Source organism: Dunckerocampus dactyliophorus, chromosome 14 (assembly GCF_027744805.1).
Source record: "Dunckerocampus dactyliophorus isolate RoL2022-P2 chromosome 14, RoL_Ddac_1.1, whole genome shotgun sequence".
NCBI lineage: Eukaryota > Metazoa > Chordata > Actinopteri > Syngnathiformes > Syngnathidae > Dunckerocampus > Dunckerocampus dactyliophorus.
The window spans coordinates 13998758-14021026 of record NC_072832.1 but is presented as its reverse complement, the minus strand read 5'-3'; the positions used below and the strand labels follow the sequence as shown (position 1 = coordinate 14021026).

Genomic DNA, 22269 nt, shown 5'->3' with positions numbered 1-22269 from the left:
ATTTATATCTAATAGAAAAAATATGGACTTTGTTACTGCCACTGACAGATCGACTGCAAGATACAAGACGAGTGAACACTGCAGCAGTTGCTGTTTAGCCAGCCTTGGAATTTGGCATGAAAACCAATATTATCCTAAGATTCGGAGAATCTATCTAGTAGAATAAAATGTGGATTTACTTACTGTCAGCTTGGCACGCTTTTCCACAGTCAAACATCTTCTGGGTTTTTGACTTTTTGTGTTTTGGCATTTTGGCATTTTCCCAGGCTCAAAGAAAGATTTCAGGACAGCTGATGGAAGCACACTCCGGTAATACACATTCAGTATCAATCTTTTCTTTACGTGAAACGCAGTATCAAGACAAGTGTCCACGAAATGTGCCAGAATACAATACAGTCGTCCCTCACTACATTTCGGTTCGAACGTCGCTCTCTCACTCTATTGCGGTTTTTCAAACATGAATTAATAAATGATTGCTGTTTTGTCTTTGATCACGGCCTACCATAACTAAAAGAAATATGCATATTAAATGTATTTTTTGCCCAAATTAAGCATTTTCAAGCCTAAAAATGGCTAAATACACTATAATACAAATACTGTATAAACCATTAGGACCACCAAGGTGTGAATGTAGTATTGTACATTGGCCACTAGGTGTCAGTAATTGACTACCACCGATGCAGCAGACTTGAACACGGCTTTTATTGCAGCTTTAAATTATCTCACAACAGGCACAGTAGTATTAACATAATAATAATCATCATAATCATAATAATAACACGGGTTACTGTTGCGGCCATAGCCCACGACAAGCTAAACTCAACTCTGTACCCCCGACATCACTTCGATTTTGCTCCTCCTCAATAGTAAGCTGTCTTAAATGGCTTATTTTCTCTGTTTATATCCACTATATTGGGTTGTACAAGTGTAAAGGTGACTACATGGGTGTTATTTCATGTCTAGATGGCTCGAATAATGTTGAAAAAAACATATTACGATCGTAAACAGGTTTTTTACGCCATAACTAGGAAAATATTCTATTTATAAAAAAGGAATCCTAATTCACTCATCGCGGTCGAGCCTGGAACCAATTAAGCACGATAAATGAGGGACTACTGTACAGACAAATCTTACAGGGCGAATGGCGTGTTTTGGAAATGTGTATAGGTTTACTCTGTCTGCTCGAGTGTTCAAGCAAAAGCCTGCCACACAACAAGCAGGCATAATATCAAAAAAATATATCACAACAACAGAAAATCAACAAAAAAATGCGCCACAACAATGTAGGAACCATATATTCCATGGGTTCCAGGAGGCAGAGGAGGGCTCCTTCTTCTCCAGTCTCCTTCCGGAGACTAGTTTCAGTGACGAAAAGTGTAAAAAAGGGTAAATATTTCAACATTTCAGGATACATCTAACACATGAATAATGAATAATAAGATTAATGTGTGTTTTGGTGTCATGGGCACTTTAATCCTCTTGGGTGTGGAATTCAGTCGAGATCCACTTGTCGTCTTGGAGTTTGGGCTTGGACAAAAATGTCCCAGGACATGTTGGAATTCATGTTTCCCTTTAGCCACAGCTCCCCTGTGCCATCAGCATTCATGCAGCCTCAGACCATGACAGTACCACTACCATGCTTGACTGGAGGCAGGACACAGTATTCTTGGTACTCACTATATAGACAACAATGACTGTGTGTTGACTTATTTCAGTGGATAGTAAAACCATACTGCTATGCTGTACATCGTCATTAATGCTGTATGTACGCCATCATGCCTTTTTGTTCATCTTCATACCACACAACAGTTCCACAAGGCTGTGAGTTGACTTGTAATTCCACCACATAATGACCAGATGGTGTAATGTGGGGGATTGAGTAATTACATTTAGGTCTGCAGCAGGCAAAAAAGGATTCAGCTTAAATTTTGTGGGGATTCATGGGTGTTTTTCTCTTGCTTAGACTGAGGGGCGGGCAGCAGAGGAAAAGGCCAGGAGTGTGTGGCGCACAGCGGCTCTCTGGGAAATATGAAGACAAATGAAGAATTGACTGTGAATGAGGGTTTTATCAATCCTCAATCCAAGGGGGGGAAACGCTCTGAAATCCAAAAATGAGTGAGGAAAGAGGGTGGACTGTTAGTTAGAACTGTAATTGGCCAGGCTTTAGTCTTCCAACTGGCTTAGAATTGTGTTGAGCTTTGGATCTACCTCACAAGACCATAACATGTTTACACAGCTAGGAAATGAGATGCTGCTGCCCCCATTCATGAATAATACAGCAACTGGAAAGCTGACTATAAATGGGTGCTGTGCTGCACAGCTCCTGGATTTTTATTTTTATTTTTGTTTGCTTGTTTTATTTCCTCTGCTTCGTGAGAGTGGTTTATAGGTTCGTCTTAATGCAGCTTTGCAATAAATATTTACTGAGAATGAAGAGGAAAGTTATCTCCCTTGATAAATCAAACATTCAACAACTCCCTAATTCTTTCTTTGTTGACTCCACTCTTCTGGGGGAGCGACTTTGGGGGGTAATATTTCCTCATTATTTCTCGTTATCCTCTGCTGGAGACCGTGCTCCTCTGAAACATCCAATTTGGCTTCTTCTCTATGCCAAAATGAATTGTTTATGGAGAAAAATAACCCCTATGTTAAATGTACAGTCACAGGCTGTTAATCACAAGGATGCATGCTGAATATCATCCATTCATCTTTTCATTTTAATCCTGAATTTTGCTTTTTCTATGTTTTGTTCTTCAGCTCATCCTGTGAATAACCACACGTTGTTTTGACATCATTTTTGTATATTAGAGTATATGCATTTAATATTGACTGAACCTGTGTTTTATGCTTCATTTTGTATAATATACAAAGAATTGAAGTAGTTGGTTTTCACTGCTGTTCTTTCGGTTGGACATAAAATTAACAAATAGACGTCGGTGTTAATGTTGTTTACAGCCATCTACAGAAAGGCGCACGACTGTGATCCAATCAAGTTTGAATCCCCTGTGCAACAGCACGATTTGTTTACTAACATATTTTACCGATTAGTGCCGCTAGATGCAATTTGTTTCCCAACACGCAATGGCATTTTGGATATATAAGCGTGCACCAATCTAGTTTGCTGCCCAATTTCATTGCCCTGTGTGCTGCTCAGTATTTCTTCTTGCTCAAGGTTCGGAGTATTCTCTCCTCCAGAGCGTGTCTCCTCCCTGAATGAAATCCCCCAGGCTCTGTGAGTGCTGAAAAGTCTCATTATTGCAACAATGGGCTCTCTTCCACCCCTGCCCCTCCTACCTTTTTTTTTCTTTATCGTTCACGCTCACTTTTGGAGCGATAGCAAGGTCTTTTTCGGAGATTTTCTGTGACATGTAAGCGTTGAAGCGTTTCTCCTTTGGGCCAAGTGGTGCGATGCTTGATGCTCCTGTCAGTACACACAAGATGCACACCAGGCTACATGCTGGTTCTAAATGCATTGCTTCTATTGCCTCATGGGGGAGGGGGGGATAATGTGCACATTCTAACATGCTTGTTGCTTGGGAAGTGTAAAGAATAAAAGCATGGAGTGGATGTTTTATGCCACGGACCTACTAAATATGAGTGCAGCTAGTTATGATCTACTTGTTCTTACAAGTACAGTGGAACCTCAAATCCCTAACGCCAAATAGCACCTAAAATTGGGAGTCTGACCTAAATTATCTGGAAAAACGGTAATGGTAATTTCTTGTTATTTGTTTCGGACACGCTTAACATGTTCTCAGCAATTACTTTAGTTTATAGTTTTCAATCGATCCCCGTTTTTCGCCAGTGTTTCTTTCCGAGCCTAACAGTGAATGGCGAAATTGATACGCCCAAAAAATGTCTATTTTTGACACATAACTATGGTGCATTCAAGGACCTCCAATCAAAGTGCAAAAAAAGATGATCAGTGAAGCATAAAACATGCAATAATGATGGCTTTGTAAGAGTGGTACATGCATGCTGTGCATTTTACCAGCATCATTACGTATTTATAAAATAATACCGGCTTAGGGTGAATGAGGTGTGTTTTCTGAGGGAAAAACAGGTTTTTATTTTAAAGGGGGGATTTCTTCTAACAATGAATAATTGTTCTTAAAATAATGATTATAAATAAGTCATAGTTTTCATTTATAATAATAATAATACATTTTAAAACAATTATTAATTATTTTTCCATAAAATATAAAAAATAATCATATTTTTCTTAATAATATCTAATAATTAAATTCTTTTTTTTTTTTATAAAAAGCCGCAAATTTGTGGGGCCATGAATGCTGAATTGTAAATGTGTGTTCCCTTCATGTGTTTTGCATGTTCCACTGTTACCAATTTCTAATAAGGACAGAAAAGAATAGCGAATTATATCAAATGCAGTGATGAAAGAAAGGGGGAAAAAAGAGGTCTTGAAAAAAATCCAAATAAGAAATAAATACATAGGAAAAAAAATAACTAAGCACAGGAGTAACGAGCTGACAGAAGCCTGGGATGTATAAATAAATATGGATAAGCTATATATATATATATATATATATATATATATATATATATATAAATAGTGATAAATGAATGAAATGAGGATAAAGTCATATGAATATTTAATATAGATTCATATATAATGTGTCACACAAAAAGTGAGCACAGCTGACTAGCCTTCATTTCATATCAACATATTAACTGTGTGATAGCTTTGGTTTGATTGGACTCTCAACTTTTTGTGTACAAATGACTTTGATTTGGATCCTCTGTGATTGGTGTTATGCATTTGAGTCCCATCTGTTTGTGCTGTTTGACACGGAGCAGCGCTCAGCAGTGGCATTTTCGACTGCGACTGTACCTTAGCTTCTCACGCAAGCTGCCACGCGCTGGATGCTTGCCATATGCTTGTCACTTGTCATCAAAAGGTAGTTAATATTGCAAAATGATCTTTTTCACATGTCATTAAAGTTGAAGAGAGTTTATTTTGTTGTTTTTACCAATTCAATTTGACAACACTTCACTTATTTTTACCCTTTTATGACTGTTAATAATCAAATGTTGTTAGTAAAGGAAATTTACTTGATTTTTTTTTTAATTATTCTAATTATTCCAAATATAAAAAACGGAATTTGTCTAACTTGAGGATTCCTACTGTGTTTAGTAGGATTTTGTACCAAAAAAAAAGCAGACTAAAAAAAGCTTACTTTTTGGATATTATTGTATGACACGTAGGGATGCTCTCCAGTGCAGGTCCCTAGCCCGGATAAATGGGAGGGTTGCATCAGGAAGAACATCTGGTGGAAAAACTAAGCCTCTCTGACTCATAGTGGCAACCCTTGCTGGAAGAAGCCGAGAGACGACTACATTACATGTGTCGTAATATGATAATAAGCTATTTAAATTTACAGAGATGAGAGTTTTCTGCTTGGAATGCCAGACATGTTTCCACATTATAATATTATTAATGCTATGAGCTGTCAAGGGCTCGACCCCCGGAATGCAGAGACAAAGGCCACTTGCAGAAAATGTCCTTTAATTCAGCACGAGCAGGTGCATGCATAGTCAAACCACAGTTTTCAGACACCTCATTTTTTTGTCGAAAATTTTCGCCCAATTTTACTTTGGTTTTCACACATTGTGTCGGTTTTTGTACAATATTGCACGTAACAAAGTAGTCTGTTCGCCCCGTGGCGTATTATTTCAAGAAATCGAGCGGCCAGGCCAAGCACCCCTACGCATTGGTGACTCACTGTCCGTTCATTTTTGCGACTGCTGAATAACCTGCCACGGGGCCAAAGAAAGTTGTGAATGCCAGCGATTGAATAAAGAACACAAGGAACACTGTCATATTCAATCTCCCCAGGATGTACGGGTAGTCCGCATCCATGATAAGTTGCATCCATTCATCATTTATAATTATTCTGCATTTAAAATTATAATCATTCTTTGTAAAATACTGAGTAGCTCACTTTTTGTTTTGTCAAAATTGCATTGCAATCCAAACAAGATCAACCGGAAAATACAGTTTTGTAATATTTACTATAATAAGCCCTTTGATCTTTTGCACAAATGGACAGTTATAAGCCTGCCGTGTGTTGCATGTTTCCACAATGTGTATAATGGTTTAGTTTTAATCCAGGGGTGTCCAAACCGTTCCCACTGAAAAATGAAAGGATGCAAGGCCCCTTTGATGTTTTGTAAAGCAACACATGTAGATATTCTAAGAAGTTATATATATTTCAAGAAAAAACTGCATCCCAGCGTTGTGATATATCGGTGAAAAAGCCTACTATTTGTACGAATTTCGGTCTTTGCTCTTTTTTTTCCCCCATTTTTGATTTTTTTTTTTTTTATTTTCCAAACAGTTCAACTTTTGTCTTAAATAATCTTCATAAATTTTCTTTTTGTAATATTATGACTTTATTCCCGTCATATTTTCACTTTATTTCCATAATATTTAACTTTTTCCCCATCTTAGTTTTCCAAAAAAAAAAAAATAAAAAAATCTTATAATATTACGCCTTTTTTTTTTATTTTTTCTTTAACATTTCAACTCTGTGCAACTAAAATGACATTATGTTTCCTCATAATGTAGTGGGTTTATTCTTATAAAATTGCAGCTTTTTTTCTTGTTGGAATGCAGCTTTTTTCTCTTAATATTTGGACTTTATTCTCATCCAATTGCAGCTGTTTTTTTTTTCTTCTTGTAAATTTTCTTCTCAGAATTATGACATTATTGTCATATTTTGATTTTAGTCATGTAACATATAACCCATCTTTCCAAAAATTACAACTTTTTTCATTGTTTTGTTTGTTTTTCATCATATTACGATTTACATGTTTTTAATCTATATATTTCCTGCGTTTGGCTGGCGACCAGTCCAGGGTGTACCCCGCCTGTCGCCTGAAGTCAGCTGGGATAGGCTCCAGCATGCCCCAGTGACCTTAATGAGAAGTGGCATAAAAATGGTTGGATGGATGGCTATATTTCAACTTTATGCTACTATATAACTAAATGCCGTTATTTTTCCTCATAATATTACATTATTATCATAAAAATTGCTTTTTCTCATTAGATTAGAACTTTTTTTCTTACTATTTTTACTTTATTTTTACTTTCTCGTAAAATTACTGCTGATTTCTCAATTTTTGCTGTTGTTTAGAATGTGCCACAGGCCACACTTTGGACGCCCCTGTTTTAATCTGTCGGATTTTTCTAACTAAATTCTTGTGAGAAGATGGTTTTAAAGATTCCCTCAATTGCTGTTTTGTCCTCATTGACTCAGATTGAAACTCAGACAGCATTCAAGGGCACTTTCACGGTCTTAGCTTTGTCCAAAGTACGGTCTAAACAGAAGTTGTTGCGTCAAATTGTATTTGTATCGCGTGATCCTTTTCAAATCTGAGCAGCTTCATCATTCTGTTGTGGAATCTTGAAAGCTGCGCGCCTGTGTCGCTGTCGTCAGCTAACGCACAGATGGCTCCTCTGATGTTTTCCACTATTTGACATGGACGTCTGTACGTATTTTATTTTTCAAGGTAAGGGACTGATGCAGGGAACAAAGTAGTCTGTTTGTATGTCAACTTGCAAAGCTGCCTCACTCAAAATAATCACAGAGCTGGTGTTTGTTTGACATTGCTGTCAGACGGTTGTTATTTATAGCATCGGGAAGCTAATGCACAGAATTCCCTGGATGGATGTGAAGGTGTCAGAAGTGTATTGCCACCTTGAATCACCTTGCTTTTGCATTTGTGCTAACATCACTAACCGTGGACGCTTCTCATGCACACATGACACTGCACGGTCAGCACTTAGTACTTTGCGCAATGAGACTGTTGTGTTTTTTCTCTCAGGATACAGGGGTCAGAAAGGAGAACGAGGTCAGGTTGGTCTGGGACTATTGGGAGATCCAGGACCCATGGGACCACCAGGTAAGACCAACAACACTAAAGAGGTCCACTTCAGGAACACTTCTTTAAGCCGATGTCAGCAGTCGTAATGTATCGCTAAAAGTCAACTGAAAGTTTTCACTTCCTGTTGGTATCCCAATACTTTTGTCTGCATCAACTCTTCAGCCTCCCTCAGCTCCAAGATGTTTGCCATCTTCTAATCAATTGCTTTCAGTGTTGCCCTGAAGCTAAGTGTGTTGGTGCTGCCTCACCACTTTCATCAATAGCGACGCTTTGATGAATGCAGTGAACGCCTCTCACGTCGCACACAAGCAGGCTCCTACACTGCATTAGCGAGGGACAATTCCGAACAGTTCAAATGAGTCTGTTGATAATTATGTTTGTCAAGTGGCTCCAAACACAACTCTGGTGCCTCTTCTAAAAGTTAATTCTACTCCGTTAGAGCAAAAGAATGCTTCTGAATGAGAGATGATCTACAGCGTGGTCCGTCCGTTTACTCCTGACAGACTACAAGTTATGTTCCAAAGTAATAAAAAACAACAAGTTTAATCCTGTCACGAAACAAAAGTACCCCAGATCACATCACGGGATGTCCGCTTGCCCTCCTGCTTCCGTGAATTGAAAAATAGCTTCCCACGGGCGTGATGGAGCAATGACAAACAGGCAAGGCCTCTTTGATTTCCAGCCAGTGGCAGCAGGAGTTATCACTGAACCTGAAGCCGTTCATCTCGTCCGCGGAGGCGTACAATTTATAGGCAGGGCAAATGCAAGCTTGCTTCTTCCTGCCCCTGGAAAGGACAGCTGTTGGAAGACAAGCTGTATACGCACAGTGAAAAAACACACAGTCCACCATTAGTCCCCCGCAGTCCAGCTGAGAGTCGCTTATACATTACAGTCACACCCATTTTCACTTTAATCTAAAAAAATCTACATCAATATCACTCCATCAATAGCACGCAGAGACCTCCAAACTTGTAACATAATAAAATGTATTTGGATTATTATGTTATACCAAATTATTAGGAGATAATTCCAACATTCAGGGATTGGCTTGAGGAAATGATGTGATTGCACCGCCTCCAAACACCCACGGAAGTTACCAAATATGGTTCCTCTCTCAATAAACATCTACTGAAATGACCAAGTATGTTTCCTTGCTAAATAAACATCCAATAAACACCAACTAAAGTTACCAAATATGGTTCCTTGCTTAATAAACACCCACTAAAGTTACCCAATAGGTTTCCCTTCTCAATAAACACCCTCTATACACCAATTTTGGTGGGTTGCGAATCTTTGCCAAAGAAATCATACAAATATATAATACTGTGCTTTTATTCTGAAGGGGTAAGATGGCAGAGCGACTAGTAGCAGCGGCCCCTCTCTCTCCCGATGTGTTTGCATGTTTTTGTAAGTCCTGTGCTTGCGTTCACCAAAATAGATTCCATTTCCAGCAGCTCTGCAAAAATGTCATCACAAACTTAATCACTAAAAAAATAAAACAACCAAGGCAAGACAGGAGAGATAAGAAAATAGAATAAGAATAAATAAATACGGAACGGATCACTTCAAATTTGTAGTGCAATAATACATAATAAGGTAATAAGTCCAGTCTGGTGTTTTCATCGCTCCCCCGCTGTACTGTTGGAAGCTGCTGTTAGACATTGGCAGCTTTTTGTGGACTTTAAAACCCAAGAATGCCAGGGAACTGCTGAAGCGAGGCAGCCACCCCCACTCGTGTGCTGGAATTGCAGCGAAAGCGCCGCAAGCGGTGTGAGAGCCAGCAGAGGGACCCGGGCTAGGCTAATGGCTAACCTGTACAATCCAGCTTTTCCAGGACGACAGGATGAAGATGTGAAATAGGATACAATAGGATTTCTCCATTTTAAAATGTTTTAATTAACGTCATGTTTTTTTCATGGTTTCTGAAGCAAGAGAGACTGCGTTTTCTCGGGATATACAGTCGTCCCTCACTACATCGCTCCCTCACTCTATTGCCTTTTTTCAAAAATTAAGTAATTAATCAATTATCACTGTTTTGTGGTTGACTATGGCCTATTATTAGTGAGAAAATATGGAAAGACAAGTTATATGTAGTATTCTGGTCACTAGGCATTCACGAGGCATTAGCTTTGATCACATCAGCGTCACTGCATGTAGTCAGCCATGGCATGTCCGACATGACAGAGTGAAAAAAAGTTCTCCTCCCATTGCGTGTGGAAGTGGTACGTTGTTTGCTTCTTACTTTGTCCTTCTTCCCCACTCTGTTAAAACACTTAATTGAGAGTATCTGAATTGGTGAGGCTAATTAGTTAGCTCGGTAGCTTGGCATGCTAGCGGCGGTCATCTCATATCTCTGCAGTGATCCAGCAGCCTGCACAATGCGGTGTGAACAAAGAATAATAGGAGTGTAAAGGTGACTATAGGGGTGTTATTTAATGTCTACAGGGCTCTAATCATGTTAAAGATCATATTTAGAAAGCCATAAACAAATGTTCTATACTCTAACTACCATAATATTCCATTTATTAACATAGAATCCTACTTTGCGGAAGTTCACTTATCGCAGTCGGGTCCAGTTAACCGCGATAAACGAGGGACAACAGTATGGGTCATTATGGGACTACGTCTACATCATGTTTCTTTTTGTGTTTTGCTGATTTGTCGCTTTTTTTGTCGCCGTGTGCAAACCATGTCAAGGAGGAAGTCAACAAGGAGGGATGTTCACATGCTCTTGATATTCAAAGTTTTATTGCTGATACTTAGAATTAAGTTGGATTTGTGGTTCTATGGTTATCATCACATTTTTCATTTAGCCATCGCCGGTACCCTTCTGTGGTGGCGTCATACAAAACCATTTCGCTTGATTGGAAAATCCTTAATGTGGGACAGTTGCGAGAGGTGAAAGTGTCATGTGATGCCACTTCATGTGGCTTGAATTCTGAATTGTGTGACTTTAGAAGCGTTCAGGTTTAGAGGTTGAACCGCTCATGTAAACGACTACGATCCTTATTATCTCCCCGTCATGGCGTCTTAAGTCAGACCAGGAACGCCACCGCAGTAATAGACGTTTAAACATGTGTAGCGCACACATTTGCACAAATAGTGACAGGATAACAAGCACAGCGCCGCAGACAGTTTGTGTGCGAGCAGTTAGGCAGGAGATGGATGGCGGGGGTGATGAAAAGGCCAAGTTGTGTTTTCAGGGGGAGGAAAAGGACGCGGCAGGATGTGTGATTCTCTTTTGTGTTGGCTGCAGAGAAGGCTGACTCTCTGTGATGTGATGTGAGCGGCCTGCTCGTGAGATGGATGCTGTAATTGAAGGCTTAGAAGCATGCTAAAGAAATTGTGTTTGTGCTCTACGTGGCTGTAATACAAAAGCCAAAGAGGTGTTTGGATTGCTTTGCTTTCGCACGCTGTCACATGGTAACATGGCATACCTGCTCTGATGACCTCCTATTAGCGCGTGGAAATGTCCTGTCTTGTCAAGACTGGGACTGCCTTTATGACAAATCGATTTAAAACAACAACAAAAAAGCAATGAGCAGCACAAACGGTAGGGCATAACCAAAAACTAGCCACAAGGTAAATGATCCAACATGTTTCCAGCAAACCTCCACCAAGGCAGAACTCTTGACAAGATGAAATGATTGTTGAGCGCCATACGTGTGTTTGTCCATCTGTAATGTTAGCAAATCACTTCCTGTTTCGTGGAAGATGACATACGACAACAGGACTGTACCGTTTTCGGGTGACAAAAAACAGCTGCGGCTGTTGGCAACCTCCTGATGTAGTTTCTTTTAACATTCATTTGAATCATTTCAAGTATCATGAGTGGTCATCACCCAACATTGTTCTCTACCTCTACGTGCACTTTAAAATGTTGCCACTTGGCTGTTGGTGTGAAACTCATGCGTGCTGTTGTTTACAATGAACTCATCGGCAGTATTAATGCTGGGCGAGCCCTTCGCTCCTCACCGCTATTACAACATCGGTTCGGTTGCTGCTGTGTTGCGCAACATTCTTGCTAATAAGCAACCATGTGGTCAAAGAGAGCTACGGTTTCCTTTCCACTTTCTCATGTACTCCATATTATTATTATTATTACAGTAAAAGCAAATGAGTTTCGCATTTCTGAAATAACAATCCCTCCTCCAATTATTACTTGCTTCCCGGTAACGTTTTTGGACACCCCTTTACGATAAACAACTAAACAGTTTGGACATTGTTGGGACTGACATGCATTGATAACAATGTCCTTTTTGTGTCAAGGGCCTCCTGGAGTAGCTTCTCTGGGCCCTGCTGGCTCCCCAGGGCCCAGGGGACCTCCGGGGACGTGCGACCCCGGCGATTGTCATCCGTTTGAGCCCAGCTCTAGCTTCGGCCATCCTGCTCCGAGCTCACTACTCCAGCCGGACACAGTGCGCAGCAGGAAAGGAAGGACGCCATGATGCAATGGATGCAGTAGGGGTCTTTTTGTGACATTGCTCATAGGATTCATTTGAATGCAATAGACAACCTCTTTTTTGTTTTTTTGCAATGCTGTACTTTTAGGTTCTTGTTTTTTTGTACTTCCCTCCTACCTGGCTGTGATGTAATGCATTCCTTGTCATCTCTCATTACGTCTCTGAGGGCCGTGAAATGACTTTGTTTAGTCACTTTCAGCCCTTAATTATTTGTTTGCCTCCTTAATTGGCATGCCTATGCACCCCTTCTGTTCTTCTGCAGATAAGCCGTCGTGCGAGCCGAAGGTACATGGTATGTGTGTCTCAGTGTGTTTGAAAGACAGGGAGATGAGCTAAATGTTTGTTTCATGTGTGGATGTGAGAGAATTAGGGGCCCTTTTTAACTCTCTTGACTTTGCAGGGTGGCCTTCATGTTGAGCCACCACCCTGTAGGAATTCCTTGTTATCAGACTGCTGCAGAGCATGAGGGTGACCTCATGCATTTACATAATAGTCTGATATAGAAGACAGCAAACATCTAAAACTCCAAAAGAAAATCCAGCGCCTTATGTATAACAAAAAGTGCAGCAACTGTGTCTGATATAGAATTATTTATTTTTATTGCAGATTGTATTAAAAAGAAGTCCTTTTTTTTCTAGCTTGTGGATTAAGCTATTTCTGGATGAGCGGGGGAGCTTATTTTAAACAGATTTGCATCGTGCATGATAATCATTTTCAAAAAGATACTAAAATGTCCTCCCATTAATTAGCTTTGCCATAGCAGCTCACTGTACAAAAAGGGACAAAAAAACACTGATAAACATGACAGGAATGTACTCTAAAACGTATTTTATTGTCTGGAGCTGTGATATCACACTTTTGCCAGGGAGTATTGGGGACATACTAAAATGACACAAATTACGAGGAAAAAAATTAATATTTTTTCAAGAAAAAGGCTTAATATTAGCAGAAGAAGTCGTAATAACCAAATTTCCAGAAAATCATAAACAACAGCGTGAATGGAGCCAGCGGTCTGTGCCGTATAGCCATCTGGCAACGGCATGAAAAGTTTGTTAAAAACACTTTAGTGCGTAATGTACAGTCATATTAAATTGTTCGAAACACTGATTTTTTTCATCGTAGGTCAAATTTATATTCGGCAAGGCAAGTTTATTTCCAGAGCACAGTTCGTACACGAGGCAATTCAAAGCGCTTGAGGTGTCACGATATCAGAGCGTAACTTCGTCTTAAGAACGTTATATCTTGATGCTCTTCATACGGCCTAATTGTCATCAAATTCTGACCTTATTCGTGTAAAATTACAACCTGATTCTTGTCAAATTACAACATTATTCTTATTTTATTACAAGTTAATTTGTATCAATTTTTTTCTTGTAATTTAGTGAGTTTATTGTTGTAACATTAGGGCTTTTTTCCTCAAACTATTACGGCTTTATTCTTGTAAAATGAAAGCCATTTCTTGTAATATTATGATATTCTAGTAAAATGGCAATTATTCCCACAGTATGATGACTTTCATCTCCGAATACTTGGACTTTTTTCTCATAGCATTGTGATTCAGTTCTCTTATTGTTATTATTGTGTTCTCATAAAATTAGGATGTAAAATTATTTTGTTAGATTACCGCTTACTTCCTGTAAATGTACAACTTTTTTCTTCATATTTGACTTGGTTCCCGTAAAATTCCGACACAGAATTATTGCTGTTATATTACCGCGTACTTCCCGTAAACTTCACACTTTTTTTTCTTGTAATATGAAAGTGGAGAAAAAAATGGTCAGAAAATTATGACTTTGCAGCACTAGTACTTTTTCCTCTAAATATTACAACTTTATTCTTGTTATGCAGTAATAATATTCTCCCAAAGAGTACAACTTTGTTTCCGTACAATACAACGGTATTGTCGTAAAATGCTGACTTGTACTAGTCTAGTACTAGACTAGTACAAGTCTAATACTAGACTAGTACTTTTTTCTCTGAATATTCCGACCTTATTCTTGTAATAAGACGCCCTTATTCTTGGAAAAACTTTGTTTCCTTATAATATTACATTATTATCATAAAATGCTGATTTTGTGACATTCAGGCTCTTTTCTTGGTTATTACAGTCTGACTTTATTAAAGTAAAATAATTTTATAAAAATAATAATACATATATAATAATAATAATAAATGAGACTTTGAATATGAATTTTTCTTTTAAATATTTTTACTTTTTCCTCATTAAATTATGATAAATCTTAATATTTCACTTTATTCTTGTCATATTTTGATTTTACGTTCATAAAAATGAATGTTTTTTTTCTGTTAACATAATGACTTGTAAAAATATTATTCATTAAATATGGTGACATTTTTTAAATGAAATTACTCTTTTATTCTCCAAATATTTTACGTCATTCTTGTAATATTCGGACATTATTCTTGTCATCTCTCAAGTGTGTCCCCGATGCTCCTTCATACACTTTGATTTGTGTTGTCTTGATGTGTAAATACTGTAAGTTAAATGAGTGATTTTTGGTTTCCTGGCTAATGGGGCTTGTAATGGGGACCTGATGAATTGTACGTAATTACATGAGCAAGTTATCATTTTAACGACGCATTGAGGTTCTCGTGATTGGAAATGATGTTGATTTGTGTGCCTTAGTGTGAGTTAACATGTGTTGTGTTGTTTTGTTGACATAGTATTGCCTATGATGATTCCTCTGCTCTCTATCTGTATATTTTTGCTTCTCAATGGCGCCAAAGTAATCGGAACACTGCACTAAATCTACTTGACATGTTTGTTTCACAGTAACATCCGGTTCTTTTTATTTTATTTTATTGTCTTAAGACTGGAAGCCTTCGGTGGTCATTTATTTATTTGCTCATTTCTGGCTTTGTTTTCATGTATTCACTGATTCTTGCAGTCAGGTTTGCCCAAATAGGACTGATGATGCTTTAATAGGGGTGTAACAATTCGTTTTAACAGTGATTCGATTCGTATCACGATTCATGGTTGTTGATACTATTCAAGAACGACATTGGTTCGTTTAGAACGATACAACTTTAAACCGATTCAGTAACTTTTTAGCCAAAAATTCAAGCAGTGTGACTGTGAAATAAACACCTGTATACTGGACAGTGCAGGAGAAGTTTCCTAGATTACTGTTGTTTTTTGTAAGGGAATCAGGTAGAAATAGATTATGGATATCAACAAACAAGTAAACAACAGTTACAGTTTTGGCCTAGTCTCCGCTGGTGAGACCTGAGGCTCCTGCAGAGCCGACGTCGCCTTGCGCCACTGCTGCCGCGGGAACACCACGGGAGGTGCTTGGACGGTCAGCGTTGTGTGAAATCCCATGGCGCCTTAGTAGGTGGGTGGAGAGATTTGTAGTGTTGCCGTGGTATTTCACTTGACCTTTACATGTCCTACAAACAGCGAGCGACTTATTTAGAGCAGCCCCTTCTTTACAAAAGCCAAAGTGTATCCACACGCTGGACTGCAATTGTGGCTTCATTATTTCTCCCTCGCCAGCTGCTCCTCCGCCATCCGCCATGCTACGCTTCGGTATCTGATGGCGCGTGGCGATGACGCAGCCACAGACAGGCAGACTCAATCTGTATCATTAAAAGTGCTAAAAACACACATCCATATTGATGCAATGGATTGATTACCTTTTTAAATGACGTTTAATCGACATATCGTCATCCGTAATGGAAACTTGCCAGACACAGATCGATGTAGTCGAATCACAGGAATATAAATTGACACATCGATGTGGTCGAATCGTTACACCCCTGTGCTTTAATATTTTCTATTACTGCATTTCCACATATACTGTAGTGGCCAGTCAACTGCAGAAAGTACCAGGCATCTAGGAGTGGTAAGGTGGGGCGGCCTGTTTTTTGTACAAATACAGTAATTGAAAAAAAGTGATTTCAATTTTTTGTCATCCACACACAAATAAATGGTCGTCCATAGTTGCGATATATAATACGACACTTTCGGAACAGACATGGCATCTGTAAAGCTGACAAATGCAGTTAGCAAGGTTGGACAGAAAGCTTATAGAGTTTGTTTCCCTCGTTTATCGCGGTTAACTGGTTCCAGGCCTGACCGGGATAAATGATTCGATATTAATAAGCGGAATATAGAGCATAGAAAACCTGTTTATGACTTTCTAAATACGTGAACATTATTAGAGCCCTGTGGACATGAAATAACACCCCTATAGTCACTTTTACACTCCTGTTATTCTTTGTTTACATCACATTGCGCAGGCTACGGGATCACTGCAGGGACATGGCTGCAGTATGAAAGCTAATGTAATCTAACGTCATGTCTCACAACATTACTGATGGCTAGTGACCACAATACTACATATAACCTGTCTTTCAATATTTACTGACTAATAACTGGCCATAGTCACTCACGAAACAGCCATCATTTATTAATTAGTTTTTTGAAAAACACATGATGGACGACTGTACCCCAATTTTTGTTATTGTCAGCTTTGTAGATGCCGTGCCTGCTCTGCTGTCCGTGTGTGCGGTTTTATCGAACGCTGCCACCAAACATGGCCATATTAGACGTCACTAAAGGTAAATTCAGCCCCCTAATGGCAACACCTTTTATTTTTGTATGCATTTTGAGGTGTGGCATTTATTTATTGCAGCGGGTACACCCATTGATTATTTAGGGCAGGGGTCGGGAACCTTTTTGGCTAAGACAGTCATGAATACATAACAACATATTTTAAAATGTATTTCTGTGAGAGCCATATCATATTTTTAACACTGAATAAAAGTCAATGCATTTTGGGACAAGACCAACAATTTTAGAATATAATAAGTCTTTGCCTTTATTCTTTTTAATAACGTTGCTATACTGAAGCTAAGCAGTAATAAATTAAAATACTTACCATGAATGTGACTTCTGGTGCTGCATGGTTTTGCTGATGGTTTGTAGTCTGGTTGATACGTGGTGAGGTTAAGCTTCATGTGCTTCGCTTGCGTCTCCTCCACCTGATCGTGAACAGTTCTTGCTGACATGGCATGTCTTTTTTTTTCTTCTGTTTATCTTGTCTTTATCTGAAAAGTCTGCAGAAAGTTCATTCGCCACATCAAGCATGAATGTTTTGGCATATTCGCCATCTGCGAATGGCTTTCCGTTCCTCACTGTTGCTAAAGAACCAGCACAGCTGGCCGAAGACCAGTCAGCTTGTCGGTTCCGTGCAGCGAGTTCCTGCTGACTAGCTTGCACGCTGGACAGTAGCTCTTGGCGTGCCTTCTTCCGGCTGTCCCCCGCTTGACACTATATTTAGATGCAAACGTTTCATTGATTACACACACCGCCAAACCTGCTCTCTCCACGAGGGGCGAATTACTCTGTCCATTCGTGCTAAAATGTACGGTACTCCTCATCTTTCGTTCTTTTCGCCATCCTCTTCGTCGAAAGTGTTTGCGCTACAGAATTACCGTGGCTAGCTAACTGACTAAAGGCGGGACGTTTACTTCTTCTTCTCAATGACCAGGTAGGCTACCGCATTATCCTTTTATAAGCGTGTTTTGCTCTCTGTAATGATCGGAAGGACAGTTAGCATTGGCTGTAGCCATCCACATTGCGGTAGAAAATGAATGAATGAAAATGAATAGATGGATTCAAATGCATTTTGAACGTTATTTTTTAACACTGATTTCTGTCATGTTTTACTTTAAAATGTCAGCAAAAAGAAAAAGAACATAAAAAGACGTTTGAGTGTTAAGAAATGTGTGTGAGAGCCCAGATGCAGACATGAAAAGAGACACATATGGCTCGCGAGCCAGAGGTTCCCGCCCCCTGATTTAGGGCAAGCCATCTGTTTAAAGGAGGCAGCTATTTGAGGAAACACAGTGTGTGTTTAATATGAGGTGCTGTTTCATGAACGTTGAGTCTTTACACTTTCATTTGTTACGTGAGCTGCTGTGTTTTGATATTTTGCAAAGAGTTGTGGCGTGACGTCCTAAGTAGATCTCCTCCTTCACGTGTAGTTGGCGCTCACGTCTTCTTTCTTCACGTGTCTCATGACAGAGCATCGCATCCCACACACAAGTGCTTTCATTTTCCGTTCAAAGCCGAACTGGTCATCAGGTGAATTGGAGAATGTGCCGTAAGTTTGAAGCCTCCATTTGTGAGCGTAAAGAGCCCCCTGCTGGATAAGAGCGGAAGTGCTCCTTTTTTGTTGTTTTGCTTTGAATGGAAAAAGATTATTCCACTTAATGGGCTCTCCGCGGAGACAATAAGGCAGACCTTGATCCAATTCAAACCGCACAGCAGCAGCAAAAGTTGAACTTAGTGGGGGTTTTTTGTTCTTACTGATGACAGCTTCTCTGTGTGCGTGTGTGCGCTGTGGATTTAGATGAATTAATATTCATGTGACTTCCATTAAGCTGAGCGGTGGGATAACAAACGAGGGCTCAAATCAGGTGTGGATGTCACAGCTCGCATCAGCATCCAGCTATTGTGCTGTTGAGCTGTAGTAGCAGGGATGCACGTGTTGCATTATTGGACTGTCCGATCATCTGGCTTGCAGCTATGACATCACTTCAATTCATCCACACATCTCCTGAACGTTATCCTGTAACCACATGTCATCTTGTAAATAAGCTTGTAATGAGATGGTGGGGTATGGCTCATCTTCTCAGCGTGGTCCCTCACATTAAAAATGTTTGCCTGCTGCTCTCACAGCAACTCCATTTCTAAGCTTCATCTATCTACCTCACACACACATGATTAGCTATTTTGTGGATTTTTTTATTCTTTTTTTTGCCAAATCTGGAGGTTCTTTCTTGTTTCTATATTGACGTCTGCCTTAAACTTGTGTGCAATAAATGTTATTCAGTGCTTTATTTCTGGCATTGTGTCGCGTTCCCTGCACTTGAATTACAACAATTCTTGAATTTAGTAAGGTGTCTTAAGATTTTAATGTTAGATAATATTGTGCCTACCCTACCCCCGCGGGGTTAAAGCACTTGACTAAAATGATGCTGTCACATACAGTGGTGTGAAAAAGTGTTGGCCCCTTCTTGATTTCTTTTTTTTTTTTTGCATGTTTGTCACATTTAAATGTTTCAGATCATCAAATTGAAATATTAGTCAATGACAACACAACTGAACACAAAATGCAGTTTTTAAATGAAACGTTTTATTACTAAGGGAGAAAAACCCAAATCTACATGACCCTGTGTGGAAAAAGTGATTGCCTCCTAAACCTAATTGTATTGTATTTGTACTTTATTTATCCCACAGCGGGGAAATTCACTTGTTACAGCAGCAAGCAAGATACGCAAGTAAAGAATACAGTGTAAAGAATACATATTGACTACAACATGGTTCAGGTGGTGCAGGTGTTGTAGAGCCTGGTTGGAGTAAGTAAACCAGTAATAAGTGGTTGGGCCATCCTTAGCAGCAACAACTGCAATCAAGCATTTGTGGTAACTTGCGATGAGTCTCTTACAGCGCTGTGGAGGAATTTTGGTCCACTCATCTTTGCAGAATTGTTGTAATTCAGCCACATTGGAGGGTTTTCCAGCATGAAGCACCTTTTTAAGGCCATGCTACAGCATCTCACTAAGATTCAGGTCAGGACTTTGACTAGGCCACTCCAAAGTCCTCATGTTGTTTTTCTTCAGCCATTCAGAAGTGGACTTGCTGGTGTGTTTTGGATCATTGTCCTGCTGCAGAACCCAAGTTCGTTTCAGCTTGAGGTCACAAACAGATGGCCGGACATTCTCCTTCAGGATTTTTTGGTAGACAGCAGAATTCATGGTTCCATTTATCACAGCAAGTCTTCCAGGTCCTGAAGCAGCAAAACAGCCTTAGACCAGCACACTACCACCACCATACTTTACTGTTGGGATGATTTTCTTTTTCTGAAATGCGATGTTACGCCAGATGTAACGAGACACACACCTTCCAAAAAGTTCAGCTTTTGTCTCTTCAGACCACAGAGTGTTTTCCTAAAAGTCTTGGTGAACATCAAGATGTTTTCTGGCAAAATTGAGATTAGCCTTAATGTTCTTTTTGTTCAGCGGTGTTTTTTGTCTTGGAACTCAGCCATGCAGGCCCAGTGTCTTTCTTATGGTGGAGTCATGAATACTGACATTAACTGACGCAAGTGAGGCCTGCAGTTTTTTGGATGTTGTTGTGGGATCTTTTGTGACCTCTTGGATCACTGTTCCATGTTTTTGCCATTTGTGGATAATGACTCTCACTGTGGTTTGCTGGAGTCCCAAAGCTTTAGAAATGTCTTTATAACCTTTTCCAGACTGATAGATCTCAATTAATCTCAGTTATGTAATGTTTTAACAGGGTGGCAATCACTTTTTTCTCCCTTAATAATAAAAAGTTTCATTTAAAAACTGCATTTTGCATTCAGTTGCGTTGTCATTGACTAATATTTAAATTTGTTTGATGATCTGAAACATTTAAGTGTGACAAACATGGAAAAAAGTAAGAAATCAGGAAGGGGGCAACCACTTTTTCACACCATCGTACATTGTCATATGCATTTTTAAAACATGTTTTTACTTATTGATGAGTTTATTTTAAAACACATCTGGTTCGGTGAACATTAGTATGATATTACAACTTTATTTCTGTTCCATTTTGACTTTACCATCGTAAGATTTGGACTTTCTTCCTTAAAATTGTGACTGTGTTCTCCTAAAAATGACATATACGTACTATGATTGTTGAAGATGTTTATTTCTTGTCATATTTCAACATATGTTCTTGTAATATTATGACTTGATTCTCATAATAATTTTACTAGGGATGCTCCGATTGATCGGCCACCAATCAGTATCGGCTGAGTTCCGTGTAAAAGCACATGATCGGCATAAGCTGATAGATGCCTTTCGATGCCGATTACAAAAGCCGATCACCTCTGGCTTGTACTATCTTGCAGCCTGCAGCGACCCCAATGTGCCGTGTAGTGTCTTGCCCTCACGTCTTGTGTAGCATCCCCCTCCTGCTTTCCTTCACGCTGCGCAGGCGTGCCAAGCCCAAAATAAACATCTCTGCTATGTGGAACTTACCTGCGAGAGTGTTTTAAATTTGACACCCTGCAAAACATGCCCCAGAAAATACCTTGCCGGGGTAGCACGTTAGAAACATTTCAATTAGGACGCCATTTGAAGAACAAACACTTGACGGAGTGTGTTGAGTTTTCAAGGCTCACAATGTGATCATCAGTCAGACGGCAGCTAATGTAGCCGAAACGCTGGACAACACTCACCCGTATGTGCCCGCCAGTAAGAAGTCTAAAGCAAATAACCCGAAAAATAATTGAATTCATCGGAATAGATGACCAGCCTCTCTCACCGGGTTTTGCCGACTTATCTCTCACTCGGAGCCCCGCTGCGCGCCACCTGGAAGTCCTGCTAGAGCGCCGTCAGACTATGTACTCTCCCGTCCAAAGTCTCTTGAAAGAAGTCAAGTTTCACGAGTGATACATGTTCTCGTTAAAAAGTAAGTCAAATATGTTTTTGTCTAAATGAAGGTGATTTTATGGTTCCCTTTTTCATCTCGCATACTGTAGCCAACAGCAGGGATACAACCAGGAATTCTGGGCACCATGAAAAAGAAATCACGTTGAAATCACTCATGGATGATTGGTATTGGAATCGGCAGCATAAAACCCGTCGCAAATTTTACCATATTCCTGTAAAATTGAGACTTTTATATTCTAGTTTTAGGACTTTGCGCTACTAAATTCAACAAAATTCTGATTTTTTTTTTCTTGAATTATTTTTTAATATTTTTTTTAAATAATATCAAGTGATACAAAAGTTTATCTTTGGAATATCAATTAAATTAAATAAATTAAATTTATATTTTACAGTATAATATTATTATTTATAATATTATGGCTTT

General features: G+C 39.3%; 1 protein-coding gene across 4 annotated transcripts in view; it reads left to right on the top strand.

Moving 5' to 3' along the window:
• Positions 1-14637, top strand: part of LOC129194231 (collagen alpha-1(XIX) chain) — a 147898-nt gene extending 133261 nt beyond the window's left edge. For 2 of the 4 annotated variants that reach the window (XM_054799309.1, XM_054799308.1), the window contains exons 51-52: positions 7849-7926; positions 12178-14637. In XM_054799309.1, coding sequence (XP_054655284.1) covers positions 7849-7926; positions 12178-12356 — 257 coding nt within the window. In that variant the 3' untranslated portion in view covers positions 12357-14637. Of the gene's footprint in view, positions 1-1963; positions 4963-7848; positions 7927-12177 lie in introns of those variants that run through there. The other 2 variants (XM_054799310.1, XM_054799311.1) reach the window with 2 other exon arrangements.
• Positions 14638-22269: the final 7632 nt, after the last annotated feature.